The sequence below is a fragment of the Candoia aspera genome, chromosome 2 (genome assembly GCF_035149785.1).
Source record: "Candoia aspera isolate rCanAsp1 chromosome 2, rCanAsp1.hap2, whole genome shotgun sequence".
Taxonomy (NCBI): domain Eukaryota; kingdom Metazoa; phylum Chordata; class Lepidosauria; order Squamata; family Boidae; genus Candoia; species Candoia aspera.
Window position 1 is genome coordinate 76,158,514 of NC_086154.1, and position 15,584 is coordinate 76,174,097.

General features: G+C 37.7%; 1 protein-coding gene across 1 annotated transcript in view; it reads right to left on the reverse strand.

The window, feature by feature from the left end:
* SPOCK1 (SPARC (osteonectin), cwcv and kazal like domains proteoglycan 1) overlaps nt 1-15,584 on the reverse strand; it is a 532,754-nt gene that overhangs the window by 108,314 nt on the left and 408,856 nt on the right. Inside the window, exon 6 of the mRNA XM_063292278.1 lies at nt 3,287-3,401. Coding sequence (XP_063148348.1) covers nt 3,287-3,401 — 115 coding nt within the window. The remainder of the gene's footprint in view (nt 1-3,286; nt 3,402-15,584) is intronic.

The window sequence follows — 15,584 nt, forward strand, 5'->3', positions numbered from 1 at the left end:
TATGTGAAGACATAATGGGAATGCTAAGGTCCCTCCCAAATGACAGCTTTGATTCTTTGGTGGAGTGACATGACCATTAGTGAATGCTGTTCCTGGGTGCATGTGATTGTGCCAAGCCACTTTTCCTTCTTGCTTCTGTAGGGAGGGTTTTAAAAATTTCAGTTTCTCATCAATAATGGAAATAATAATAATAATAATAATAATAATAATAGTAACAGTCATTTTGCAGAAGAAATCAGCATCTGACACACACATTGAGAAAAAAAAATTACTAAGATGTTTTCTATATACAGTATTATTAGCACAGCATCAGCAGATGGCAATAAAATTGCCTAATAGATATGCAGAGAGGATACCAAATCACTGGTCACATAGTGTTAGATTCTGAAGAAAACCTTATGAAATACCATGTGTATTTGAACATACCATTAAGAGATACTTGCACGTTAAGACATTGGTGTGCAGCTGTGGAGGAGGGGATAGTACATAACTACCTTCTTTCTCATCATGCGCTTGAACAAAAGTAGCTCAAGCACATGATGAGAAAGAAGGTAGTTATGTACTATCCCCTCCCATATTCCCCCCTATTGAACAAAGAGGTTGGAATAGGAAATTTTGCATAGCCTGAATCATAGCAGTAGAGTGGTAGTTTGGAAAGCAAGAGCTGTGCAACAACCAGCAAGACTGATCCTGGTAATTATGGGAGAGAAGAATAGGCAGCAGGAGGTGAGGTATAGCATGAATGCTAGCCCCAGTTGTTACTGACCTATTATTGCTTCACTCTAGTCAGGAGGGGAAATTTGTTTAGGAAGAATAAGGAAAGTGCTGCTCTTTTGGATTGTGAGATGAAGAAAACTTGACACTCTCTTAGAAAAAAGGAAGATAAGCAGCACTCATACAGATAGCAAATCAATCACAAACATTTACTCATTTAGGGTATAACAACATAACTGTTGGAGATGCAATTTCAAAACAATTATTGCCTCAAACATCCGGGAAGTGGTCTTGTACAATAAGCAATCAAACCACAACGGACTCTGTTCAGCAACATTAGCTGAATCAGAGATTCAGCCACAACAAAAGAGTGCCCTGCTGAATGCCTACATGCTGTCAAATTTAGTTTATCAGCATCATGGTTATTACAATTTATTCTGTTGTCTGAGCTTAAAATGCCACTGGGAATTTATTAATACAATATTACTTCTGATAAGGGCAGGTGAAACGGTATGGAAAGAACATATTATCAGAGGCTAAGCGTGTACATCACTCTACGTGCATTCTTTATCAGGGCTGGTTCATTTATGAAACACATGTGATCGTACTGCCTAAACTGTTTTTCAGAAGTGTGTACGTGTGCACACATGCATATCTATGAGAATACTGATGAACTTTGTGAATGGTGCATCCCAATTATATGTTGATTTTTATATCTGCAGCTGAAGAATGTAATTTTATTTGACCTGATAAAATGAATGAAGTGAATGAAATCAGTAATTCAATAAAAGATCTCTCAAATCTGTTTTATAAGCATAGTTTTTAAGCAATGCTCATCTTGAGTCTCTGACTCAATTCTACCAAGACTGAGAGGCTGTGGGTGTTTGGGCCACCCAAATCTGGGGATATTCCATCTTTGACCTTGGATGGAGTATCACTTCCCCATTCAAGCTTGGTAGGCAATCTGGGGGTCTTCCTGGACTTGTCAGACAGTCACTCAAGCCCTAGTCACCTCATGGCTTTACAACACGTTCTACATGGGGTTGCCCTTGAAGACCAACTGGAAGCTTCAACTGGTCCAGAATGTGGCAATGCAAGCAGTAATGGGCATGCCCATGTAATACCTCTGCTTCGCGAGCTGCACCAGTTGCCAGTTTGCTTCCTGGTGTGAATAAAGATGGCGGCTGTTACCTGTAAAGCCCTGCATGGCAGAGCTGTTGTGCTCTGGGTTCTTTCAATTAAACAATGCCATCTACCGGGACACCAGAAGCAAACCTTCTTTGTAGCAGTACCTGGCCTCTGGAATGAGGTTCTCCCTGAGATCCAGATGGCCCCACTCTGCTGTCATTTAGAAGAACTGTGAGGACCTGGCTCTTCACCCAGGCCTTTCGCAAGGAAGAGTGAGACCTCTTGCTTCATCATACTTGCCATCTTTTATCTTTATCTTTTATCTGTTATTGATTTGATTGTAATTTCTTTGTTGAATTGTTGTGAGCCTCCTAGAGTCATTGAGAGTCAGGTGGCATAAAAGTTTAATAAATTATTATTATCTTCAAAAAGTAGTTCTTTGGATCTACCATAAAGGAGGCATCTAAAGAACTGTGCATTCCAGCTCTATGGTGTTTGCGATTTTCAAGGATTACTTTTCCTCTGCAATGACTGGCTGCTCTGGAATGTAGGAAAGGCCAATTCTGAATAAGTCCTCCCAAAACATATAGTTGCAGTCTGAAATCTAGGGGTAGGAATGGAGGTAGTAACAAATGCTGACTTAGGCCATCCAGGAACAGTATGCATGCATGCATGCATACATGCATTCATTTTCTATCCCACCTTTATTATTTTTATAAATAATTCAAGGCGGTGAACATACCTAATACTCCTTCCTCCTTTTCTCCCCACAACAACAATCCTGTGAGGTGAGTTGGGCTGAGAGAGGGTGATGGCCCAAGGTCACCCAGCCAGCTTTCTTGCCTAAGGCGGGACTAGAACTCTCAGTCTCCTGGTTTCTACCTTAACTACTAGACCAAACTGGGTCCTTTGATCTCTTGCTATCAACTGAGAAGTCAGGTATAGTCACTGGTAGATACAAACTATTTGACATGCTAACTAGAAATCCAAGATGGGGCTCTTGACCAAAAGTCTTCAAATATTTCCTTCAAGAATACAGAAATAAGCAGTTGTATTTTTGGTTCTTCGTTGCCCACTTCTTAGTTTCTCACTAACAAGATAATGTACTTGTCAAGTGCTTGTTCTGCACTGTCCTTAACATGAACTTGCATTAACATTTTATAAGTCAGCTGCAGGGCTCCAAGAGCCATTCTGTATTTATCGTTGAGTCTGGGATTCAAGAATGCTGCCATGGTTAATAATCTTTTACCTCTTTCCTTAATTCCAACAAAATTTGTAAACCAAATATCAATACATAAATGGCAATCCTATTATTTTCTGGAAAATAATAGTGGGTTTAATGGGTCTCACTTCTAAACAAATATGCATAGGATTGGTCTTCCAGATTATTACGATAATAAAATTCACTGAGAAATCTGATATTTAATTCAACAGGTAAACTCACCAGGTTTCTCAGTCTTGTGTTTTGGACTCTCTTGTCCTGGAAGGCATGGGCAAGGCCCTTCACAGCGAGCTGCAATGTTTTTGCCAGATGTGCAGGCATGAAACTCCAACTTGCACTGTAAACACAACAAAACAAACACCATTTATTGGATGTAAAAGTGGAGTGAGACAGAGATGTGAAAATAAACACTCTCATCAAAATAGGACCTTGAGAATCAGTTTTTCTGTTCTGAGTTTCAAGTTACTTTTGTTTGTTACTTAGTACCAATATATTTGGCCAAATTTCCAGTTCTTTATGCTGGCTTAGGAAATTCTATTGCTATAGTTTATTGGGATCGCCCTTTCCCTGTCTCACCTATATTTCAAAGTCCCAGTTTTGAGTGTTACAAGTAGTCCGGATAGAGGATGGAATCCGTGATATAATGATCTGATGGAAGTGGAACTCCCTATGCTACAGTTTAGAACAATTCTTTTATTTCTCATCAACAAAAACCCTGTATTTTATTAAATATAAGGAGGTTTTTCTTGTACTGTAGTTTTATGCCATTCATCTTGTTTGGACAATTGAGGGCTTCGTGGCTGACATATTGATTGTGGAACTGTGCAAAAGGATTGTTTGTGAAAGGTGAAAGGTCCCCTGTGCAAGCACCGAGTCATGTCTGACCCTTTGGGGGGACGCCGCTTTTGCGATGTTTTCTTGGCAGACCATAGTGGGGTGGTTTGCCATTGCCTTTACTCTCACCCAATAAACATAGGGGACTTATTTGATGCTGATGTCAAGAGTGTGCAACATGGGGGAGTGAGTGGGCAAATAAAGGACCTTATTCACAGGTGGGAACTATGGCCACAGGGGGCTTTGCACAACTTAGCTTTGTGCACCAACTGTGCCCTATCCTGGATTGGGAGGATCTGCTCATAGTCACTTATGCCTTACCTTGTGGTTGAGTCTGTTGGAGCAGGCAGCTATAATAAATTTAAATAAATAAACACAACACGTTCTACATGGGGCTGCCTCTGAAGACCATCCAGAAGCTACAATTGGTCTAGAATGCAGTGATGTGGTACTTATTGATGCTTCTTGCTAGGCCCATGTAACACCACTACTCCAAGAGTGGCATTGGCTCCCAACTGGCTTCTGAATGCAGTTCAAGGTGCTGGCTGTCTCCTTTTAAGCCCTGCATGGCTTAAGATTGGGTTACTTGAGGGACCACCTTCTTTCCAGAGTATCTGCCCTCCCCACATGCTCTGATAGGGGAGGGCAGATACTCTGTTTACTACAGTCCCTTCATTGAAACAATCCCATCTTGCAGGACCCAGGATGTACGCTTTCTCAGTGGCAGCCCCTATCTTATGGAACAATTGACCTCTTGACATACAGTATGAAGAAAGACTGTCAAGATCTGGTTCTTTCCCTAGGACTTTGGGTCATGATGCCTTGGTGCCCTGATTGGATGATGGTTGTACTGCTGTTTGGATCATTGTTTTATTCTGTCATTATTGTTTGTAAGTGCAGGTATTATGGTTTTGTATTCTTTTCGTTAGGCTTTGTCACCTTGGTTGAATTGGGGGCCATATAAATGTTTTAAATAAGTAAGTAAGTGGTTATTCAGGTTCACAGTCCAAAATGTAGGCAAGGAACAGAATACAAATACTTACTGAATAAAAATATAAGCTAAATTAAAATTAAATTTAATTAATTACAGTTAGCTAGATTTAATTACTCTTTTCTTAAATATTTAGAAATCACAGTCCATCAACAAGTTTTGAAAGGACTCTTAAGTCCCTGGTCCCTTTGGATGACTGCATGAACCCCACAGCCATTGGTTACACTCCTCTTCCCTAAATATAAAACCTCTTATAAGATGTCTGTAATGACCCACCACAACAAATGATAAAAATTAGCCATTTTGAGATGAAAAAAAGGTTACAAAACTACCTGTAAAAGTGAGTAATTTAGTAATATCAAAGCATGTCTATTTGAAATCCTGAACAAGATTCTGTACCTTGTTGATACTGATGGAAGCCATGCCTACAACTGTTGTATGGGAACTAAAGCAAGGTAAATACATGAGATAAATCAATCAGCAAACCAGTGAATCACTGCATATTTTTCAGAATTACATTTTTGCTTTCTATTCTACTACAATAAAAAGCAGAGTGAATGAATCTTGCCGCAAGATTAATGCCTCCCACTCTGAAAATGCCAGAAATAGCTTGCTTCTGCTTGTGTGTATTTTTCCTAAGCGAGTTCACCTCCCCAGGCTTTAATCCAGCAGCAGGAGACTGTTTATTCTCTGACAACATTCTGTCCCAATGACATTATCTCCTAGGTGCTTTCTGAACTTCAGAGGACCCTGAGGACTGCAAATTGCCTCTGCTATTCCACCCTTCAGATTTAGAACATTCACGGATACAGCCTGCTACCCTCTTGTGGATAAATTCAGGGGGCGCTCTGTGCTGTTTCGTTTTCCTACCCATATCTAAGAAGCAGATGAAAATCCCATGTGTGAATGCAACATTGTGGGGTACTTGGATTCCAGTCAAAAGAGGAGGGATAATTCAAATCATACAATGACAATGGCTGAGAAGGTATAGAGTAGACAGAAAGGCTCGGAAAAAGGAAGGACCCAAATACAAATTAAAAACAGAAAAATTGAGATAAAATGCCCAAAGAATAATAGAAGAAAATGAAGATTTTCAATTGTACTATCCTGAATTCAACACTTTGTCCTATTCTTAAAAAAAAAAAAGGAATTACACTTCTAGACATTATATTGGTCTTTTTCTCTTCCTTTCATTTATAGAGGAAAAGCAGTAGCATTCAGAAATAATTATTTTAAATAGAAATACAACTAATGGTACTTTTAGGATAATATCATTGGCTTAGGTCAGGGATGGAGATCTGGAGGGTTATTCATAATCCCTAGAATAAGGAAATACTGTGTAAACTTTTGACTAGCTGCTGAAATATTTTCTCTCTTGCATGCTGAGGAGAGAAAACGCAGAGATGAGGCAAACACCGCCCAGAGTCACTTGTTGAGATGGGTGTCTATAGAAATCAATCAATCAATCAATCAATCAATCAAATAAAATGTGATAGAGGGAGGAGAAGACAGCAACACCAGAAAAGGTGGGATTGAAAAGGAGGATAAAAATGGCGACAGTGGAAAAGTCAGGGGAGAAGGAGGCAGAAAGCTTGGAAGAAGCTTGTGATTATTTTAGTGTGTTTGTGTGGGTTTACATGTATAGAGTTATTGTTGCTAGTTTTGTAAGTTTTTTTCTTCTTCAAGTTTGGTGAGGTACAGCTTCAGTGCAGAAAGATTTTGTTCTCATACTGGCAGCCAATAGGACAATGCCATAACAAAGCAGACTCTGTAGGCACAGGCCTCTTAGCAAGCTTAAGGGCCAATGAGACATTTATTACCAGTCCATCACACTATTATTTATTTATTTAAATGTATTGGTTGCCTAACTCCAGTGGACTCTGGGTGGCATACAAAACTAGAACAAAACATAAAAGCAGCTAAAAACATTAAATCAGACAGACAGCCCAGACTATGCTACATGCTCTCTCAATCCTATGTAAGATGGCTGAAAGATACAGTTAAGTTCTATTTTGTAAGCAGATATTCGCCCATAAAAAATAGGCCTCAGATATGTTGTCTGTCTCTACTTGAAATGAACATTAATTTAAAAAATGAATTATAATGGAGTAGTGAAAAGTTTAAACTGTTCTTCTTCTTACACAGAATAATTGTACACTCTTCAAATGTCCCACTGATTTGTTATATTTCAGTTTGATTAAACAAAACAAAACAAAACACTTTCATATGGTGCATTGGCGGACAGAGGAGTTAATCCACTGATATAGTTCTGCATTGCATTAAAATGGTAACGGAAAACATTTTTGTAATATAACTACCTCTTTATAAAACAATGGTGCATGATAAAAATTAGTAGGTAACCTATATGGATTTGTGGTTTGGGTACATCCTTCTAAATGATGGTGCTGGTAACAACCCAATGTTCCTCTGATGGTTTCTTGCCAGGGCCTGCCAGGTTTTCCACAAGAATGGCAGTAAAACTCAGCTTCTAGACAAATAACTCCTTATTCAGAAAATTAGCTTGTGTGGCAAAAGATTCAGAGACACGACTTAGCAAAATTAATCTTTTTATTTACTGTAGACAAGAATAAAGACCATACTTCCCTCCCTCCCACAGAGTCAGAAGTATCCTCAGGTATTTCTCCACTGGGGAATCACCATTTCCCACTCCACTATTTCTACTTCTTTGTGGGCTGGAGCTGATGAAATGTCACTCTTTTTAATGTAGGGGGTAGGAGGAAGAGGATTCCTCCCTCCCTATTTTAGAAAGTCAACCAGCCTGTATCTATATATTGTTTTGGAAATGGTTATTAGCTTTTTCTCAATATGAGTACTAGACTTCACAAAGAATGTGCCAGAAAAGGAATGTCCAGAGGATGAAGTTGTCTTCAAAGTTTGGAGTGGAATATAAACATACAGCTTCCAAGGTGAATTAACAAGCATTTGCTTTTTCTCAATGGGCTGAGAATGGAATGCTTGCTGAGCATCATAATAATACTTAAGAGGTACTCTCTTCATGGTAAGATGAGTCAATGGGATGGTCAGTGCACAATACTAGAAGTGAATGTATGCTTTAAATTGCTAAAGCCCATAAAATGCTATATAGCTCTGGTAGTGTATGATCATGGCTTCCTTTGAATGTGAAAACTCCCGTCATTCCCTTGTCCTGAATATATTTCCAATTTGCTGGATCAAATTTGAATGTTGTATCGCTCCCTGAATATATTTTTGTTTATTGTTTTTAATATTTTTATTAAAGACTTTTTTTTACAAAATTAGAGGGACGCGGTGGCGCTGCGGGTTAAACCGCTGAGCTGTCGATCGGAAGGTCGGCGGTTCGAAACCGCGCGGCGGGGTGAGCTCCCGTTGCTCGTCCCAGCTCCTGCACACCAAGCAGTTCGAAAACATGCAAATGTGAGTAGATTAATTGGTACCGCTTCGGCGGGAAGGTAACGGCGTTCCGTGAGTCGTGCTGGCCACATGACCCGGAAGTGTCCTATGGACAACGCCGGCTCCAAGGCTTTGAAACGGAGATGAGCACCACCCCCTAGAGTCGGACACGACTGGACTTTACGTCAAGGGAAACCTTTACCTTTACCTTTTACAAAATTAAAAGATAAACATAAAACAATATAGAAAAAAGTATGAAAGAAAGATAAAGAAAAAAATGTTGAAAACAATAGTGAAGAGAAAGAAAAAGAAAAAAAGGACTTAAAGAAGCAACTTCTGATCTTCTTTAGAGCAGTTATAGACATATTGAAAGAGTTTCTCCCCTTCTAGGTTATATAACATGGTTTCCTTCTCCCCATATTCAACCATTACTAATCAGTAAATCCAGAAATCATCAGTTCATTTTTATCCATTTTCATCAAAAAGTCCATAAAGGGTTTCCAGTCTTTTATAAAAGCAGTTGTTGTTCCCTCCCTAATCAAACAAGTCAATTCAGCCATTTCTGCAAGTTCTGTCATCTTCACAATCCCTTCCTCCATTGTGGATTCCTTGAATATGTTTTTGCATCATGTAGTAGGCCAATGGATTGTTTCACATGAATAATAAAAGCTATTAGGAGATCCCTTTAAAACTATAATGTAGAATTTCAGTTTTGAGTTTATTTACTTAAATGGCATATCAGAAGGATGTGTCACAAGGATACCAATACTTTATTGCTCTATAATATTAAACAACTTTTTAAAAAATCTCTCATTTTCAAAACTTTGCACCCAATACATAATCTGTTTTTATGGATATACTGTACTTCTGTTTTCATTTGATATTTGCTTTCCATAGCCTTTATCTCTTAAAAAGTAATGATTTTTTCCCTCTTATCTGATCAATAAAAAACAGTATTTTGAAGTAAGGGATAACAATGTTTGCAATTTTTCTGATCTAACCTTTCTTCTCCTGATCATTTGGAGATTCAGGCATCCTTGGAGAAGAAGATTTTGTTGACTTCTATTGGAGCACTTCTTGCCAACATCCTATGGTTTTATCATTATAAATCTTCCTGTTTTGGTGTTCGTGGTTTAAATGTGGTTTGGTGGTTTTTATAGAACACAGCATTGTAGGAAACAAGACAGCTAGCTTTTTAACCAACTACAGATTTTTAAAAAAATACTTTTTTTAATATACTCACAAGGATGAGCATCTTTATTTAAAAAAAAACTGTAGTGCTGTTTCACTTTCATGTTGCCTGCTATTTCATACCAAGAAGATTTAAAAATGAATTTAACATGGGTTATTTGAGTAGCGAACAACCTTAAGCATATAGGTTTTGATGCTTCTCTTATTAAAGTCGAAAAGCTTTCTACTTTATTGCTGCAATAGTTTAGACAATTTTAACTGTCTTATGTCCAGATTTCTTGATTATTCTTGTGGAGTAATGACTGATAAATAGGATGAATGTATAAGTAATAAACTGGTCCTACCAATTTGCTCTTGGTTCCTATTTATTACTGATTAAGCTGGATTTACCTTTTTGCAAGTAAAGAAGCATTTAGCCAGTCAATTTCATGTCATTTCATTAAAAGGGAAACCCATACAACTTGAATTATTATATATTTTTTCATCACTGATCTAATTAATCGCAGAATTCTCTGATTGAATAAGAATCACTGTCATTAATATTAATAGACATTAAATCTGCCAGTAGTGGTGGCCAAGACCACCAAAATAACATTCAGTGTTTACTGTGTAAATATGTATTTAGCCATCTGGGAAATACGTGTTAAATTTGTTTTCTTGAGTGGGTATTATTTGCCTCTTTGAAGTAGATTTCACAGCTGATTAGGCTAGAAATACCAACTTTATAAGTAACTAAATGTTGATTGACATATAAGACCATTATTGACTGTTCTGTAAATGAATACACATTAAAAACTCCCTTCTCAGTTCATATTTACACTTCAGGCTAGCAGCATTTAACCATCTAGGAAAACAGTATGCATTAGGAAAGCTGCCATAATAAAGGAAGTTTACCGCATCTTTACAAAAGACATTGAGTACATTTATTAGGTGGGAGGGAGACATTTTTGTTACCTCTCAGAGTCACTGAGAAGGCTGCAGAAATGAGCTCCTGGTAAGGCTGACAATATGGGCAAGTGTTTCTGCTCCACAACCAGGGCTGGGATGGCTTGCTTTGTGGCCTAAACCAGGCTGCTAATGTGGTCACAACGCTGCCTCCAGGGAAAATGACTTTGGAACTTGATTTCAGTAAGATGCTGTAAGATTCAAAATGGTGTATTTGTGGATTCTGAACTCTGGTGGTTGGTGTTCAAACTATTAAAATCTAATATATAGTATTTGCTTATACCCTGTTCAGTGGATATATCCATGAAAAATTAAAACACATGAGGAGGTCATACCTGGTGACTGCACATCCACCTCCCACACAATCATCTGAATTTGTAATTTATTACCTAGAGCTTTAGATTTGGTTCAGAATTGGCTTGCACAAAATTAGGTCTCTGGAAATAGTCACAAAAACCAAGCCAGGATCCTGACCTTTTCTTTCATGTTTATAATGGCTAAACAAGATGGCCTAATAGAACGAGTACTGGAAACATCTGCCTCATGACTGGGTGGCATGGGTAGGAAGTTGGTGTAGAACTGCAGCTCGTGAAGGAGTAGCCTCCTTGGGAACCCATCTTTTTCTTCCTCCAGTGCTGATTTTTCTAATGCTGTCACTAGCCATTCCATGCATAAAGGATAATTCAGAATTAACCCTGTACGTTTTACTATCTGAAGTCATGACTGTAGAATAAGCAGATCCAGTCAATTTGAAAACTACAGAGCCCATGGTTTTGTACAGTACTGGCACATCAAAAAGAGAGACTGTAACTCAAGATACTGTATGATGTTTACTCTGGGCCCGGTTTGCTTCAATTAAAAAGACTTCAAGAGATATCTTAAACGATATACACTATTTTAACAGCAACAATAAGAACAGGAAAAGATCATGCCAAATCAAAAAGACAGATCAAAATATTATCAAAATATCTGAAGTGTCTAATTTGTTTTCAACAAAACAGATGTGTTTTCAGATTAAACTATTGCTTTTATACATAGACATATAAATGAAAGTCAAAGACACTTGTGAAGATTCTAAGAAAATATGCTTCAATAACATATCAGTATAGATTAGTGAGGAATAATGTAATAACTTTATTTCTCATGGAGCTACAACTATTATTATGATCTCCATGATTCAGAGATCATTCTTGCATATCTACCTAAATAGGGTTATCATTTCTAGACTGAAAAACTGCAGGCTACCTCAAGCTGGCAGCAGAGCTTTTTATATCTCTTTGCTGCCATCTAGTGGAGTAGAAAAGGATACATTTGGTAGCGTTATCAAAATAACTACCCATAGGAAGGGTCCACCAAAGGAAGAACCACTCTCCAATTGAGATATTAATTCAATATTGGGTCCTCAAAATTTTTAATTCTTAAAAACTTGTTTTGGAGTATTTTAGCTGATACATCCTCCTGCTTGCGTGGTTGTACCAACTGAATGCTATACAAGACTGATACTTTGCACAGACACAATCTGCTTTAAAAGAAGATAATCTTGAAACTGAAATAACTGTCTGTATGGGAAGGTGAGGTGAGGAACTAATCCTTACTGTTTCTAGGAATAAATTTTCCTTTGATGTTTAGCCACATTAAACTATAAAACTTCCTGAATTTGATTTGTGAATGAGAACAATTTGGTTTATCTTCCCATCCCCATATTATGCAGTTCAGGGAGCAGATTCATTTGGGATCTGTACATATAAAGTCTTGGTATTAAGCTAATTCAGTGAGCTCTCTATGTGATAGTTTACATAAGTCCTTAGACGCTATGCTGATATTGCACAGAAAACCAAAACACATTTTTTATTTCTGCAGGTATGACTTAGATAGGAATTTAAAAAAAGATAAATAATCACACTCGGTCATCTAATGGAAGCAATCCATTGTTCTAGTGGTGGAGCTGGAAACCAAGGATATAACAACATCTTATTACAGAACTGCTCATTTCTGTCCTGGAGAAAAACAGATTACAACCTTACAGACTGGTTCCCCAAGCACAAAATGCTATGTTAATGCCAAATAAACTGTCCCAAGAGACAGATGAAGGATCAGCTCATTCAGAGAGAAGGAAAATAGAAATGCAGTCAATCACAACAGTTTTATGATGTGTAAAGTAACAAGCAAGGAGGTACTGTAAAATAGCTTTTAAATGTTTTTAAAATATTTTAAAGTATCTTAAAAAATAAAGGTATGTTATAAATCTTTAGTAGGAGCCTTAAATGGAGGGCTAGGGAACATCTCCAACAGGAGGCCATAGGGACAAAGACTAATTTGTTCCTGGGCAGTCTGGACAGGGCATTTAAAACCAATTCATGGACCTATTACTGTACCACCATACGGTGAAAGACTTCTGTCCAACAACTGATCAGACACATCTTGTTTTCCTGCTTGACACAGAAGGAGTGATGTGGACAGAACAGCCTAATTAGCAAGAGGAACTGCCACAAAGGAACATTTGACTCATGGAACAGCTTAAACCAGGCCTTGAATGGTGCGTATTGTCAGCCAGATTATCAAAGGTCAGAAGAAATTGTTTTCTTTTTTTATTCCCTGCTGTATAATTATACTCACAATGGGAATTACACTCACTTTTGGCCCTGGAATAGAAGCTACCATAGAAAATGCTATAATAAGAAGCAGCCTTTTCCCCTCCATTCTGGCTTTGCAATGGTGCATGCTGCTGCTAAAGACTCACAAGCTATAGAAAAACCTGCACAAAGAAGGAGGGAAGGCTAGTATAGGCCCCCTATGCAATACTCCAGAGCCCAAGGGTTGGCATTCTTTGCAAGTGCCGAATTGTACAAGACTAGATTGCTCCCACCTTTGAGGTCCCACATTACCTCTAGTGGGAATACCAAAACTGTCATCTATGAATGCCAAAACTGAGCAAGGCTTCCGTGTTCTTCTGAGATGTTGATGACTGTTAGCTATTTTAAAATTATCTTGTATTTATTTTGGGGGTTTTCAAATACTGTCTAAATTATTGAATAGCAAGATAGGACTGGAGTTCCTATTCATATGCAGTTGCATAAATATACTTTGGGCTTCTGGATTCCAATTAGCAGGATTTGAGATCCCAAGGAGTGTTCAGTTTGACAGGACCAGAATCTCCTTTTAGACTTCTTATTTAATGCAGCACATTGTAAAAGTCAGAACAAAACATACATATGTACAGCATACTTATCCCAGAAACAGTTTTCTGTTGCTGCAACTGAGCTTTTGACATAAAATTTAAAAAGCCTATTTTCTGATTCTAAAACATTTTTGCCTTTGGGAGTTTGTAAAGATTCTCTTCACCTTACTCTATCTTTTCATGTAAGAATCTTTTCAGGTATTATTCTTGTAGTTGAAGATGGAACATGAGGTTAATCAGAAAAAGGCATGCTTCTTTGGTGCTGTTCTTCTTCTCAAACTAATCTTCCTGCTTGTCTATTTTATTGGTTTTCCCAAGCCATACTTTCACAAATGTGGGTGGATGGCAGAAGCATTCAAAATTGGATTGTGAAAAGAGTGCATGTTCCTGTCACTCTCTTCCAGGACAAAAATAATAATTTCTGAAGTAGCGATACATATAGTACATTTGCTAAAGGAAGTGTCAAGCTATTCAAATGAATATTCCTTTCAGGCTTAGCGGGAGATCTTTTAACAAAAGATCTTTCCCCTGAAGAAATTAGCAGAACCTATTCAGGTGAACATTCTTCCCTGGCCAAACTGAGGGATATCTCCATAATCAAATAATAAAAGATTCCTTCCCCAGAGAGTTAACATTCCAAAGTAGCAGTGCTGATAGGAAAAAGCTGCAGCTCAGCAGGATGCCTAATTGCCTAAATTACAGGAAACTGCAAAGAGCAGGGTGCCTGACCACAAAGTGCCCTCTCTGGAACTCTGGCTATTTGCACTTTCCCAGAATTCCTAGAGGGCGGGCTCTCCTTTCCTGAGCTTTTGAAGAGCAAAGGCAAAGTTTCCCCAGGCTTTTGGAGAAATCCTGATTGCAGCTGCCCCAGCAGCTGGCTAATCTGTGCATCATGCTTTTGGAAAATAAATTTCACCTCTAATTCAAGCAACTGCCTATGCAATTTTTTTATTCCTGACTCAGAAGCAAACTCGGTAAGATTTCATTCTAACACCTTGATGAAAGAAGTTTTATGTAAGTTTAAGATTTTTAAAGGAAAAACTAGTTTTGAATAAACAGCAAAAGGTAACTAGAACATTGATTTTGGAAAGCTATAAATGGATTAAGGGGCCAGATGGACTTGACAAGTTTTTGAAATTCATTACAAGAATACTTTCTGTGGGTTCTTTAAAATTTTATAAATGTATTATGAAGATGTTGAAACCAACTGCAAGAAATCTTCCCATGGGAAAGTGTTGCTGATTAGAAAAAATAAACACACGATAAGAGGGGACTTTAAAGGTTGACTAGAGGGAACCAGAGAGAGCTAAAATTATAATTAAAGGAGAAGAGACTTATTAATACAGAATGGAGCAATATTATTTGACTGTGGAAGAATTCAAGGTATTTGGGAACAATGCACTCAGAAATTGCTTTTAAGAATGTCTGTTATTATAAGAATGGATTCAAAAGCAGTTATGGAAGTAAATTAACGTTAAAAGTAAATATGGAAATAAAAAAAAAGTTATGGAAGAAGAGCAGATTTTACTGGATAAAACAGAGTGAGGCTGATTTGAATGTGGATCTGAAAATGGGTTTTAAAATGTCAGGCTATAGGGAGGATATGGAAAATGGTGTTACACTGGATTTACAAATGAAACTGGCTGATGTCTTAATAATTAATGGGGACGTACAAATAATACATCAGAAGACTGACTTGGATGGCTTTCTTATCTTGGAGACATCTTAAACTTGTGAAGGAGTTTCTGAGAGGAGACAAAGAGAAAACGATAAGAAATCATCTTTTGTGACACTATTTGGAGGAATGAAAATCAAGCTTCTTAAAAATAAATGGAAGGCATACAAAGTAGACTTACAGTATATGATCATATTTAAAATATATATGTTGTTTTGGGTAGCTCTTAATGGATTTATTTTTTACTAGGACTGAATGACAAGGCTTTAAAGATATGTTTATAGATAACAGATAAGGTATGGGAAGAATAGTTTTT